Source organism: Cloeon dipterum, chromosome X, assembly GCF_949628265.1.
Source record: "Cloeon dipterum chromosome X, ieCloDipt1.1, whole genome shotgun sequence".
Lineage (NCBI taxonomy): Eukaryota > Metazoa > Arthropoda > Insecta > Ephemeroptera > Baetidae > Cloeon > Cloeon dipterum.
The window spans coordinates 6,827,774-6,843,157 of record NC_088790.1 but is presented as its reverse complement, the minus strand read 5'-3'; the positions used below and the strand labels follow the sequence as shown (position 1 = coordinate 6,843,157).

Below are 15,384 nucleotides of genomic sequence, written 5' to 3'. Positions count from 1 at the left end.
GAAGGATAGTGTTTCCAACTTTCCGAATAGGTTGTACATTGGTTAAAATAGTATTAAATTTTTGTCATTATTTTTATCATAAAGTATCGAGTTGATGGGATTATGTAATAAAAATATGAGATCAATTGTTTTGGATAGATTTAGAAATAGATTTATACAACATGGTTTTGTATCAACTGATGGGTAACAAATGCAATATGGCTATGATGGGATTGGGAGATAGCTGCCGACAAAAATATAAATTTTTCTTTTTAATGCCTGCCCATAAAGATGAAGTTTTTTATTAATATTTTTTTAAAGTAGTGTTGCACGGAAATTGAGAAGCAGGGATTTCGTCGTTTTTTTAAGCCATTCAAACGTTTTAAACGGGCGTGGTGCATTAAAATTCTCTGTGGTATGTTTTATTTGCACGTCAAGTGCTGCTGGTCAAGCCTGGGGAGTTGAAACAGCTACTGTCCAGAACTGAAACGTGCGAGAAAATATTATCACTCAAAATATTATTTTCTCTTTTGAAGCTCATTCTGATTTAAAAACACAACATAAAGTATAAAGCCATTTGTAATTGTAGTTTACTCTTCAAGCTATTCAGCAGTATGCTGATTTCCCAATTGGCCCTTTCATTTTAATTTCCAATTTGTATGAAACTTCCCTGCGGACGACCTAGCTGAATGTTTATGAACCAAAATGAATTTCTTCCCCGGTTTGTACGTGTGCGCAGTGCGATTAAAATTCAAGCCAACTTCGGTTTCAGCCTAGGGGTGCTAAGTAATCTAAAGTTACCTCAGGTGTGTAGTCGACACGCATGTAGGCTTGCGTTAGTGTCTTTAAAAACTTTCTGGGGTGTGCGTATGCTAATTCTTGCGTACTACGAGAGGCAGATAGATGCGAAATTTGACCGCCGCTCTTTCGCCTCAACTTAATTTATCACGACGGTGCCAAGAAAGGCGGTGCGCGCGCGGTGCCGCTTATTAAACATCGCCGCTGCCGAGCAAGTCGCTGGCACAGCCTGCCTTAATAAACATGCAAAGTGCAGTATATTCGAGCATTTAAAATATTCAAGCAGCCTCGGCGAGCACCTCGTATTATGAACTTTGTCGCTGAGCGAAATAGCGCCTTCGGGCTCTCGGCGCTGCATCGCCCACACGCCGGCCCCAGCTATGTACAGAATATAATGCGAATGTGCGAGCTTGTGCTGCTGCCGCCGAGTCGAGGCCGCCCCGAGCCAAATTTATGGACGGGGTGTGTATCATAGGCCCTTATTGGGATGTTGTATATGTGTGGGTGAAAAACGAGGCGGCAAAAACTGGGATGCAGTAAAGGGCAATCATGCACGGCGAAGATTGAGCCGGAATTTAGACATTGCCTTTATTCATGAGAAAATATATTGAGCTCCTTTAAAACTGCTAAAAAGAGCATATCATCCTTTGATTTGCTCCCTCGGCTTGTGCCTTTATAGCACAAAGGCTTCTTCTGTTGATTATTTGTTACTTATAATCGGTATTCTTCGTTGTCTGAACTGAATCTCAAATACGTGCTTAAATCAACTTCGACTCAAATTGAGTTCAAATGATAAAATCTAGTTGTTCTGGTATAATGTTGTTCCAGATGCCCTAGTTAATATTTTTGCACCGTAATCGATAGTTTGATTATTTAATAGCGGCATATGGGTATATCATAAGCTTTTATTATCATTATTAATTTAAACGAAACTAGGTGTTCTTGCACATTTATAATTTATTAAAATATTTCAAATTGATTATTCATGACTCGTGGTTTTGCATAATATAATATTGGAGTGAAACACACATGCTCATTTATTTTACAATATTAATGAATTCGTTTGTACAGCAGAGGTAGAGATGTTGGACGGATTGATTGGTACTGGTATTCTCAATCAAAATTTGAAACCTCACAAGTTCCTGACGATTACAGGTGGTCTTGCCAAGTCAGGAGAAACGGTTCCCACGTTCAAGTTGTTTGGCAAACGGTTGCGATCAGGCTGCAAATGAGGAAGCGTATATCAAATTTCATGATCACAAAATCAGAAGTACATTAAATTTATCTTCATCATGTAAAATATTGAAATCGACTCTCTTATATATAATATCAGTTAGCACCATTCTTTATCAACTTTGAATAATGTAAAAGGAAAATCTTCTAATGAAACTCACTTTTCTGACACGCTTCTGACAGCTGCACCTGCATCCGGCCTTTTTACTTCTGCGCTTGGGTGCCGAGTACGGAGAAAATATCAGATTCTCCAAGCTGGTTCCGAGCGACTCGTCATTCTCTTCGACGTCAGGCTGCTCCACGATGGTGCTGTTGACGCAGTACGAGATGATGGTGCGCCAGCTGCACGGCCTGGAGCAGCACTTGTCCACGACTCCCTCACTCGTCCGGCCCCTGAAGCCGACGCCGACGGTATCAGGCCCCTGGAGTCCTCCTCGGTCCCTGCACGCCAGTTCCAGGATGTCGGCCAGGTTGCGGCCGCACGAGTGGACGACGGAGTCGAGCCGGGCGGCGGGCAGGCCGGTGACGACGCAGCAGCAGCCCAACAGCAGCACCAGATTTGAATGCATCATGCGCGAGGGAGTAGGTGATAAGCGGTTCTGCCCCGAGACTGGCCCCCTCAGTGCTTTTTATGCACTCGGATCGGCCCCGCAGTCCAGCACGTAGTCAGGCGTGGCAGGTGCAGCGAGCGAGGTTTTGTTCGGGGTGACAAAAGGGAGAAAACTATTAGCGCCACTAAGTGGCTATCAATAGAGGGAAAATTAATAATTTTCGCGACAGTACCACACGGTTCAAGTGACAGGTGTCAAATGTCTCCTGCGCTCGAACGCTATCAATTATTCCCCTTTCGTTACACGGCAGGTGCTCACTTTCTGTCCTTTGTATTTGAAATGGGCGCAGCCGCTTCAAGTGACTATAGATTTGCTCGTCATTACGCATTTAGCGGATGCGCACAGTCGATTAATGAACTCTGCCGGTCGTTGGCCGTTGCGTAATATTTCGAGATAATACTTTCCGAGTGCGGTTGGATATAAGAATCGAGATTATCCAGCATCAGCACAATATGTCAATGCCGATGCGTGAAATGTTGGCTGCAGCAGCTTCTACTGCGAGCGCAATGAGGCCGCGACCCGCTTTGTAGACGTGCTGACCTCGCAGATCTGCTACTACACTATATACGTGATGTGTTTACACGCGCTTTTTTGCCTGGTTCCAGCAACTGACCTCAGACAACTTTGATACGACATTTCCATTTCAATTAGAATCCACTATACTCCAACTAATAGTGCAAAGAAAGGCATGATAGTCACGTCGAGTTGCATGACTTAACTTATCAGCTTTGAAAATAGTTATGTGATTATTATATACTCTTAGAAACAGTCACTCCCTTTTAAATTTTAACTTCGAATTGAAAATTAATCGGATTATTCGCACAAATTAATACAAGCCTCAAGAAGTGTAGGTAAGACATATATTTTACCAGAACGGCGGGAATCGGCCTCTTTCCCAAAAACACTTGCTTCCACACGACATGACGGGCCGACAGCGAGTTTTAACTTTTAGTTAGCCGTGAATTCACCGTGTTAAGACTATTAAATTTTAAACCAAGTAAGAAAAGAACAAAATGGAAAATAAGGACATATACTTGCATTTTTCTTCTTTTTTTTCCTCTGAAATTTATAAGGAATAAATCTCCAAAGATCCATGTTTAAAGTATAAAATCATTCAAAAATCAACCTCGAGAGTCAACAATTGAACGGAGCAGTTATTATACGTATTTCCAATTTTCTAAATGATCTTTGGTGTTTTATGGGATCAGGTCGAAGGTTAGCGCCACCAGGTGATAGCAACTACACATGTTTAACACCTTGCGCGTTTTCAATTTTAAAATGTTTATTAAAAAAACTGAGCAAGTTTCGTGTGAATTAACATATTAATGACGTTGCAAAGTCTGGTTGAAGAGAATTGTGAGCAAGTAAAAGAAAATGAACCTATATGAATTCAATGCGCTGGCTTTATTCAAATCACGCAGCTAGCTGGGTGAACTACATGACACAAAAGATTATATTCTCTCATGCACAGTGCATTAGCATGCGAAAAGAAAAGGCCATACATTACGCGAACATCCGCTTATTCTGTCTGGCCGAGAGTGATAAATCAAAGTTTGAAAGGGTCGTATAAAACGCCGCGCGGAGAAGGATGTTAAGTGCGAATTTATTGACACTTACACAAAAGGGAGACAATAATAAGTAAATCACGGCCGTGTTCTCCGTGTGTCAGCATCATTTTTCGTCCTTCGCAAGCAGATCTGGCCGAGGCGGCTGCGGCTGCTGCGCATACTCACCCTCTCGAATGCCCGGGCTACTTATACGCCGCTGTTTTACTCCTCTGGCCCTGCATTTTCACGCCCCGCGCGCGCTTAAAATGCACACGCGAGCCTGCAATAAATGCCCACTTTCGCAGTCGGCGAGAGGAAATCTTGACTTGACCCACATCCAACGTTTCCCTCGCAGCGTGAATTCAAGAGCTGCTGCTTTTTCAGCATGTGTGCATTTTCATTTTTCAATTCACCACCCTCCACCCTACTGCGTGCTGCTTCGCTGCGTCTCTTCCCTCAACTTGTTGATTTTAAGAAGAAACCACTTTACGACTCACCAAATGCTCTTTCATTTTAAGCAAAAATGCGCACTCAATTTCCTGGAAATTTTAAAAGGCATTGAACAAAGCATCTGCAAGCTCCATTTTTACATCTAGTTATAAATCTTTATTCCAAGAAATTTTAGACAATACCAAAGATTTAATTATGGACCTTAACATGAAGATTTCCACGTTACACTTTTTGGCAAAAAGTTTTTTTAATAAATGAAGTTAAGATTATTAACTTTGTCAGAAGTGCACAGAGGAAACCTAATATCTCGACAAAGACGAGTTTGCCGTCTCATCACCTTTGTCTTTGTGCCCAGAACTTGCTTGATGCGTGAAACGCATGAAACTTTGAATTCAAAAATCTCCGCTGGTCTTTTTGCCACGGGCAAGAGAATTTTTTGGAGAACATAATTTTTATGGCGCTTGCTTGTTATCCGTTATCCGCGTGATGACAGGCTGAACGTCACGAAAAATATCGAGAATGACAAAATGCGTGCGTCACCTGTGCGGGAGGGTAATAAAATTTGGCCTTTAAAGCTTCCCTTGCGGCATTATAAGCGTTGAAGGCTGACGTTTTCGCAGATTTCGAAGTCAGCTTTTACAGCCACAAACCTTGATTAAAATTTCAATGTCAGTGGAAGGACAAGATGGAGCAGGATATTACTGTCCTCCAACGAGGAAAATCGTACTAACGGCTTAGCGTAGCACCAACACAAAGGAAAATGAAAGATTTATTTCCAGAGAAACGGCTTTCGCGTAATATGAATTTATATATTTATTTTGAGCACACAAAGAGAACGAAGAAAGAGATTGCAATAGCTGCGTCTATGTGCGGTGATTTTATAGGAAATGATGTGTTGTTGTTGCTGCTGCTCGGGCGGAATATTCTTTTGAGGCACTCAATAAGGTGGAAACAGGCCGATAAGTAGAAGAAACGCGCGAAACAATCGATTGCCGAACGAATTTCTGGGGCGACGAGAGTCTGGTCGGAGCAATGGTCGATCAAAGCAAATCCAATTCACAATTCACGAGCCGCACTATATATTGGCTCTGAGCGAAACTTTGCAGACGCATAGCCACGTCGGCCAAAATGAATAAAATACTCACTTTCGCTCAAATGGCTGTCCAAATGGTGAACTCGTCTGGATGGAATTGGCCGAAATTGAAAATATTGCCAGCATGTCGAAAGATTAGAGCGGATTACCTCCCATGTCGCAAAAAATCCGGCTCAAACAAAATGAAACTCCCTGGCAGTGATGGGCTTAGAGCTTCAAAGCGTGCACGTCGATGTTTTACTGGTTAAAAATGAAAAAAAAATGTCAGAGTAGAAATCTGGATTCATTAACCAAATGACGCAGGGGAATATTCGGCTGAAAAAAAATCAATTCATATTGTGCGATGTAAGAAAGGTAAGCGAATATTTTACAAAGCTATTGTTTGTCGAGAATATTAAGAGGAAATATAAAACTCGTCGTAAATCTTTTTATTTAAATTGACATGTCTACTCTCATTCACAAAGTGGCAAAAAACTTAAGCATATATAATTTAGAAAAACTTCCCTGCCAGTTTTTCATGCACAAATCGATGGAAAACCTTTCAGAAACGAAAGAAAATTATTTCTTTTTTACACAGGGTGTCTGTTTATTTATGATTGGTGTAAACTTGGATTCCGCTTACGCCATTTCTGACAAACACTAAAATTTCCATAAATATGCAATTAATGTGGCGATTAACTCGTTCGTTAATTATTCCCAATTGACGAGGAAAGTTGTTGGCCTTGTGGTTAATGAAGAGTAATTTCCCACAACGGCAAATTCTACTTGATTTATATTGCTCACGCTTGCTGCGTTGTTGGCGAATTTATTTCCAACTTGGTTTGCCGCCGCCAGGCGCATTTGCCAACTTGGGATTGGGACCATAAAAAGAGGCGCTAGGCAGCATATCAACTTCGCGACTTCAGCATGGCAACTTTTTATTAACATAATATAAGAAAGAGATGCGGCAAGTTTGGCAAAACAAATTCTAGATGGTTTGGGCCGACGCCGCACGCAATTGAAGCGAAAAACTTTTTTCGCTGACAACAGCCGACTGGGTAGGTGATGCTGATGCGTCGTGTCTTCGCGCGACAACGCCCGCCAGCCCATATTTTGGGATCAAATTTTAAAGCGGCTTTTTCGCACCACGTCACCCGGAATCTGCGAATTTGCGTAAAAATGGGGATACTTTCGGCAGGGGGAGGCTCGCCATTTTTTGCTGGCCTCAGCGGGCAATATTTCAACTTTTGAACGAGAATCTCTGCAGCGCCACTGATTCCAGCGATTTATCTTTACTGCCATGCACTCCTTTGAGTAGGGTGGATAGGACTCGGCATCACCAACTCGGGTAAATCAAATTTTGGTCGTAAAAATCGCCAGGACTATCACATATATTTTTGTATGTTGGGTAGATTGCAATGAAGGATAACTTACTCTAGTAGAATTTAATGAATCTTTGGGGGGTAGGAGGTGGAAATTAAACCTTGCGGGATTTTCAACAAATTCTTCTGTTTATAAACGTCAGTCACTTGGCGACTTAGTCTAACAGTTTACAAGGACCTTTAAACAAAATTGATAAACGACTTTAGAATTGACAATTTTAAGAGATTCGTCTTGAAGAACAATTTAAAATTAGAAAAGAATTTACCCGATTGAGCCGGGTCCTTCACAATTAAACGCTCGGAACTCTTAAGATGCGACTTGTTGGCTCGTGTGTCCGGCGAAAACTAATTTAAATTAAAAATCTCTCTCTCTGTTGCATTAACGAATTTCTAACAATCATGAATAACAATACCCTAGGCTAAAAATGAAAAAGGAATGGGAGCTCGGCTCCGCAACCACTACAAATCTATGCCTCCGGTGCATTAACAGGAAATTTCGGTACCTTCAAATGTACATTGAATTAGGTTTATGTTGATATTCAGTGTAATGTTAATGAGATCTTCAATACAGATTGAGACAACCATTACATCACTCTAAATATCAAGGTAGCAGCATTCAAGTCTCCCTCCAAAAACATCTTTATATATATACATATCATTCGAAGGTATCAGCTGATAGTTTTCGATACGGTGGCTGGCCGCACCTGAAAAGGCAAATTTCGACCCTTCTGGCTGGCTATTTTCCTGTTGGCTGGCGCAGCTGGTTAGTTTTTAAAAACAAAGATCCGCAATGTTTAACAAAGGCGAAATCGATGTCCATTTCCAATTTTTACAACATTTTTAGCAATGACTGCCGTGGATGGCGAAAATGAGATAAAATTTCAGTATTTTATTCGTAAAGATCAAATTAGCAATGTTATGCACTGCTTTTTTAAAGATGTAAATTTTTAGTGTCTATATCTTGAGCAATAAAGTGGCATATACTGTATTAATTTTTTTAATGTTTAAATGTTTATCAAATAATAATATTGAGGATAAATCACGTCAGAGAAGGCTGCATGCGAGTCGAAAAAGAGCTTAACGATAAGAAGCCTTTGGTTCATAATACGATAACATTTAAAAATCCTCTGTTCACTAAAAACTTTATATCTCTAATGTGATTCAGCAACTCTTTGAATGCTTATTAATTCCGCCGACCACAACGCGCAATTTCTCTTTCAACTGAAAAATTGCCGATACAAAATCCGATAAAAATCATCGTTTGGCTTTATTTGGTTATCGATACAACAGCGGTGAATGATGATGCGCAACGCAGCGTTTATCTCACACATGAACCACCGATAATAGCCACATATATTTTTAATTTCCCATTCATTGCTGTATCTGTACATGGAACAAGAGGTCTTTATGGTTTTCATTGCATCACGATATATTACCCAAACAGTTGAAAAAACTTATTTAAATTAATTAATCGCTGAAATTAATTACTAAGCCTCAGACGTCGGATCATCAATAAGTGCACCTGTGAAACTCCGACGAAGCCAAACTATGCCGCGATCAAAAACAAACTTGCTGATAAAGGCACGCACTCTTGCCGGCCGGAACCACTCAAACGAGATTTATTTATTTCCGGCACCGTATTTTTAATGTGTTGCAGAATTGCGAGTGTCGCTCTCCGGGAGAAGCCGGGATGCGAAATATCGAGCAGCAGAAGGTCGGTTTCGTTTAAGCGAGGCAGAGCAGACGAAAGAGTGGTGGCTCGCGCGCGGCTCGGCGCAGGCCCCTCCGAGCGCCTGGCAGCTGCACCGCCAGCTCAACAGCAGTATCGGGCGCGTTGCCTAACAGTTTTCTAGTGTGGCCCGGTGCGACACGAGTGCGAGTGCTGCTGGTGCTGCTGGCAATGAAGGGGTCCTCGGCGGCGGAACACGTCAAAGCGTCATCATAGCGCGGCCGACCCAGCATGGTGGTGCGTCTTTTTCGCCTCTTCTTTTCCCAATCACCCGCTTTCCCGTTCGCGTGTATTTTGCGAGAACGGCTTTCTTGTTTGGTTTAATTAAAAACTCGGATGCTGCTGCAGGGGATCGTTGGTTTTGTGTTTCCTCGCGCGCTCGTGTATTATTAATAACTCCGACGAAATGCGACGAGCGAAGAGAACTTCTCTCACTCGCGTGCGTTCCGACTTTGGACAACAACACGAGAATGAACAAAAAACGGATGTGGTTTTTTATTAGAAAAGAAACAAGAAAGCAGCCAGATCGATCTAGAAAATCAATCGAAAATACAGTAAATTTCCCTGATTGGTGAAAAATAGAAAAACCTCCTGGGAATCGCAATCTCTAAAACCTTATAATTGGCACGCGTTGCGTCATCGTGAACTGAGTAAAAAATCTCTTGGCAAATCTTTCTTTAGAACTGATGCAATGAATGAATGGAGGGATGAGGAGTTATGTTCATTAATCCTGAATGAGGCTAAAGAAACGAACGTCTCTCAGCAAATATCGTGGGTTCGGCGATAAAATTCCGGGCTGGTAGCTTGAACTCATTGATTAAATGACAAAAAGAACGGTTCCCGACTGTCTCTTTCTCGCTCTCTTTCTCTCTCCGACGAGTTATATTACGCGGGCCACCCGCCTGTTGGCATGCGCTCACGCTGAACTCGATATTTTAATGAATTATGGCCTTTTTCAACGTGCGCTCCGGCGAACTTCATTCAAATTGCGCAAATTCAGCCTTTCGCCAAAGTTGGCGCACACAACTCGGTAAATAATTTGAAAGCGGGGCTGAAAAACTCAAATCAAACCCTTTGGAACGCTTGGCGTGCAATCAACATAAATCTTCAGCCCGCTGCGTGAGAACATTTTCATCTATGACAAGCGGAGCGATTGTAATTCGTCATTCCTCCGCCCGACTTTGGCTCTTGTCGCCGAACAAGGAGCGCTCAATATATTTGCCTATGCCGACATATCGCTTCAATGGGCTGCGTCTTGTTGACACTCGCAAATTTTCATTCAATAGACGCTCTTGCTCACCAAAAGTAACGGGAGCCGTTTGCAGAACAATAATAGATCCTGCATCCGGGACTGTGTGCACGGAAGCCAAGCGAACAGTCCGCCGAGCTTTGTGCACCAAAGGAAGCTCAATTGCCTCGCTACGCGAGGTGCATAATGTTGAAAGACGAGCGCAAACACACAAAAAGCCGGGTGCTCTGATTCTTGACATCAAAAAATGAATAAAAAATGTTTGTGATCATCCCATTCCCTATTTTTATGATATTTGAGCCGTGCGACGAGTGTGAAAAGTGTGTGCAATATGTGGAGTTTGAGCCGCACCTGATCTCTCATTTTTGTGTTTTAAATAAACTATAAGGCAAAAAAACTAATTGGCAAAAATTAAAAATTACTCAGCAGGAAAAGTAGAGTTGAACTCGTCGCGCGGCGCGATATCATAAAAAATAGAGGGACAAGGAATGGGATGGATAATCACAAATATAATTACTTCAAAATACCGTTATATATTGATAAATTTTACTCCTAGGCAATTGTATAGATTCAATAAAGCATAATCAATTTTGAAATCTTTTCGGTTTGTAGAGATAATACCAATAAAACGTTTTAATTTTAATAATTTTCAAGCCCAATGATTTTTCTACAGAATAGTCCACATTTTTAAACAAAGGATTTCATTTCAAAAAGAATAATTACTTTTGAAACATTTATTATTCTTTGTGAGAGGCGTTTTTCCTCATCGTTGAATTTAAGTGCCCTTAATAAGCTGCGAGATTAGAAGATATGGCGCAATGCACGTTTAATTAACCCGCGTGGCCTCAACGGTCCTCGTGGAAAAGAAGGTCCAGGAGGGACGATCTTTCTCTTTTCCTCCCGCGGTCGAGAGGGCGCAACAAACAAAAGTGGTCGTGGGGCTGCATGCTAAAAAGCAAGCCAGAGAGCGAAAACAACTCTCGACCCTTTCTTTATTCTGCTCTTTCCTTTTTCCATCCTTTTATTTGGTGCGCGCGGCTGGGCGAATGCAATTAAAATCCACGCGCTGGAATGCAGCAGAAGCTCGGGCAGAATTAGCATTTAGATCTCTTTAATTATACACACGTCACGCATTCCAAATTATAAATTCCTTTCTTTCTCGCCAGCGGTCCCTTGGTGATGAAATTAATTTACAATTGCCGGCTGGCACGACCAGAGTGCGAATCCCTACGCAGGCTCTTGACGCAAATCTGCCTAGTTTTCAACAACACCGGTAACGGCCGGCAGATAATTATTATTTATGCGGCCTTGTTCTCGCACTTCCATTTCCACTCCGTGTTGAGCAGATTTAATTTGAATAATGTGCACTATATTTCACGTCCCTCGGCACCAAAAAACATTTGATTTGTGTGTTTTCGCAGTTTTCTAAGCAAACTAGAAACGTTATAGAGCCTCTAATTTCCTGAAGAACCTTGCCCTGTCTTGAGGATATCTAATTTAGTGAAAAAATGTGCTAGAAGATGACAAATTTTGACATTAAAATTACTTCAGAATCAAAATTTGATCAGGCCTTTGAACAATTTGCTTTTTATTTACCACTCAGCGACTTAGTAAAAACTCAAATGGAAAGCAAACAAAATTCAACTAGCAACTGTGCTCTTGGCAGCTTCAAGCACTTTTCACCCAACCCAAATGCAATTTGCGGTGTAAATTTTCCTTCCTACGTGCATTTAAAAGCCACTGGAAGCTATGATGCATTTAATTTGGCTCAGCCAGCCGTTCATAAACCGATGCTAAAACCACCAGCCGTCAGCTAGCGCCGCATGTGAAAGAAACGGGTCATGGAGCTCTTTGAAAGCCTAATCGAATTCCTATAGCTAGCCGCAAGGCAAATTTACCCAGCCGACTTTGAGCAGCAGCGAGCAACAGCGACCTGGTACAAAAAATTGGTTGGCTAAAATATTTGGGAGTTTTTTGCCCGACGCAAAAACCCACCGGTGTAATTAATTTACCATCAAAGTTCAACCTAAACAAGAATGCTGCTAATTTATCTTGGTTCTCCAGTTTGCACGTGTTTTGCGAGAGCAGAGTGCAAATATTTACGGGCGAATGCGACACTACTTTCGAGGCAGAATTACATCATTGGTCGCCAGCACAAACAGGGTCTTGATATTAAATTTCAAAGCAAAAGCAAGCATGCGAACAAGAGAACGATGGAGGATGCTCTCTTCCAATCTGCGCGCTGCAACTGGGATTTTCTCTGCTAGCGTGAAGTGGCCGCGGTTTGGCTGTTGCTCTGCGGATTTAAGAACGCGTATTTCGCAGCGCATGAGCTGCACAACAAACACAAATTTAATAGTGGCTTCTTGCGACAACGTGAAGCTTTGATTAAAACAATTCGCTTTGTTCCATTGCCATTCGCATGTTTTGATTTGGCTGCACTATTCTAAGCAACTACAAAATGATATTGCATTAGACAAAAGCAAATCAGTTGAAAGTATGTTCATTGAATTAATATTTTATCAATTCCCACGAAGCTGACTACATCTTAAAAATTGAAAAATTAAATCAACATGCAGATAGGATATTCTAAAAAAATCATTTATGTCATTGTGTTCAATTTCTAATGGTTATCATCCACAGCCAAAAATGTAGATGATATATATTCCTATTGCATGGAAATCCAGTACGCATTTTTTGCAAACAAAAAGTGGTTATTTCAATTTTGCTATGGAAAACGCTGGAAAACAAAAGCAGTAGCAAATCATAACTGCCACTGTTTTGTTTTCATGCTGATTCATCGCGGAAATATTTTTACAAATTAAAATCACACCCACTCATATTGATCGCCACTTTCCTACACGCTGTTGGTTTGGTGCTTGATGCGCCATCCACTCTTTTCACCATCATTTGCCACATTTCCACAGCAAAACATTTGTTTTCGCAGCGTGTGCCACAATAATAAGCCCTTGGCAGTGAAGTTCGGAATCGAGCCGGTTGATTGAAATATTGTGCACAAGACAAAAGTTTTGCCTCGCTCCATCATGGTGTTAACATTGAAATTCAAATGTCTGTCCGCGGCACGAGCGCCGCCATCCATTGTGAGTTTGCATTTGTGCCTAATCCGCATACATAGCGCATTGCACACAAAACCAGAAAGCAGTCAGCGGCACAAATGCTGGGCATTTTTCTGTGAATGCATTGCACGCCAGGCGAAGAATCAGCTGAGCTTCTCATTACACTTTCAAATCGACAATGCGCGGATAATGTCGGCATTGCGACTGCCGCTGCAGCCAGCCGCGCTTTCTCAGCAAATGAGCCGTGCTTCCACGTGCATGCAGTTCAGGAGACGTCCTTCCAGCGCATTTGTGTCCACGTATTGGTCTGAAAAGACTGCAACTTCTTTTCTCCAATTGTTCACAAGTCCACTTAGCAAAGCAGCGTTGGGAGAATTTGTATCGACAGATTATATATTTCACATCCAGCAAAATTTTAGATCATGGCTTGGGAAACGATTTTTTATGCTCTGTTGACATGTATCGAAAAATTCCGACAAATTATTAATTCTGAACCTTTTGAATGGTTTTAATCGAGGTGTTTGAACGGAAATGAATAATACTTGAGAGGTATTGTTGAAATTGCCTCTTAAAATATTTATTTAAAGTGGGGCATTTAAGTGAAAAAAGATGATTGCGTAGAAAGAAGAGTACGTGGGTTTTACGGCTGTTGAAGTGAAATCCTCTGCTGATTTCAGTAGTGTTGATTTTTAATTTAACTGGCGAGGCCTTAGGGGTTGAAACATCTGCTGTCCAGTATGAAACGTGCACCAGACAATTTACGCTATATCCTGCTACTCTTATTCAAAATCCATAGGGCGAAGTTATTTTTACTCTTTAATTTTTTAATAAAAAGAGCGATCCCAACAAAAAGGTATCGCGGACATTTCTAATACAAAAATGGCCCTTAAATCATCAAGAGTGAAAAAAATTGCAGTAGACTTGGAATATTTTAATTGAGAACTACGCTCTTTATATTTATCTAACCCACGATATGATCGACACAGAAGTTTTGAATGGAATATAAGTCTGTCAAAAGAAATTTGGTGAATGATAGAAATGGAAATGAAAGCAGCTTTTCCTCTTCCTCTGTGAACTTTTATACCTCCCTGATCTTTTGCCCTCATCAATTTCGTTAACTGTAAACATAAAAGCAAAGATGTTCTCATAACAAAGATACGCATCGTGCAACACGCCTCCATTTTCTCGCATCAGATGCAAAAATTAAAGGTTATTGCCTGCAATCAAAAGCGAGAGCTGCGTGCTTGGAAATCCCTCGCTCGTCGTAAGCACTCACCCAGAATATGCGCCCATGTTGGCGCAATTCTTGTTTATCCGTCAAGATATTTCATTGATCGTAAATTGAAACACTCTTGCGGCGGCGGCGTCAGCCCGCGATTCTCGTTTCCAAGTACGCGCGGGCGGATTTGCATGCAGCTCAGCTGTGAAAGTAGCTCAAATCAAGAGCCGTTTGCTTTGATCGCGAAAGCATTGCTCGCTGCGCCTGATCAAAAGGTCTGATTATGAATTGGCTTTCATTCAAGACGAACAAACGCAATTTCTTCTACGCGCGGCAATCAGCAATACTGCGCGTATGTAAATGTGCGTATCCGACGCGAGTGAGCACGCACACACACGCGTGTTCGCTTGATTGGATTCGAGCTTTTCGTCTCAAAAAAAATCCCTGCTGACGCACGCAGTATTACGATTCGCAATCAGAATCGCTTCATTTCCAGCTGCCCCTTAAGTGATTACTTTCCGGCGGCAGAAAAGCTCCGGCTACATACAATGTAAGAGCCGAGTTTGTATTGGCACGCGCGTGTCTCGTCAAGGGATGTGTTGCCGGCGACGAGAAGTGCACCAGTGGATTTGAATCGCACGGCGCATATCGGAATTATGCATTCCGCCGGGAGCTTTGTCTGTCAAGATGCCAAAAAAGCAGGCTTTTTGAGTGAGAGAGGCAACTCTCTAGCTACTTCCCTCTTCACCATCCGCCGCGTTTGGAGCGCTGGTTAATATATATTCCATTTTCTATCTGCCGGTCCATTTTTCACTCGTTTTGCTCCTTTTTTGCTCGCGACCAAAGAGCGAGTGCAAAAAAAAGAGTAGAAAAATGCTCTCGTCACTTTGATTGGTGGCGAGCAGACTTGTTTGTAAGCGCGAGTGTGTCAACCGCAACCCGCTGCGTTGCACCGATTCCAAAAATGTGACAAATAAATCAATTGGGCGCGTGCAAAATGACCCGAGGCAGCGAAGCACGCCCTCGGTGTGTGTGCCA

At 41.9% G+C, this 15,384-nt stretch overlaps 2 protein-coding genes across 3 annotated transcripts in view; one reads left to right on the top strand and one right to left on the bottom strand.

Annotated features, from left to right (window-relative positions):
- Positions 1-1,798: 1,798 nt before the first annotated feature.
- On the bottom strand, positions 1,799-2,582 carry LOC135947109 (insulin-like growth factor II). Its single transcript, XM_065495693.1, has 2 exons — positions 2,172-2,582; positions 1,799-1,999 (listed from the first exon to the last, which is right to left on the bottom strand). The coding sequence occupies exons 1-2, from the start codon at positions 2,580-2,582 to the stop codon at positions 1,910-1,912; spliced, it is 501 nt and encodes a 166-aa protein (XP_065351765.1). The 3' UTR covers positions 1,799-1,909.
- Positions 2,485-15,384, top strand: part of LOC135947108 (uncharacterized) — a 36,851-nt gene continuing 23,951 nt past the window's right edge. Inside the window, exon 1 of one of the 2 annotated variants that reach the window (XM_065495692.1) lies at positions 2,485-2,592. The gene's annotated coding sequence lies outside the window, so the exon portion shown is untranslated. Of the gene's footprint in view, positions 2,593-8,888; positions 9,039-15,384 lie in introns of those variants that run through there. The other variant, XM_065495691.1, reaches the window with a different exon arrangement.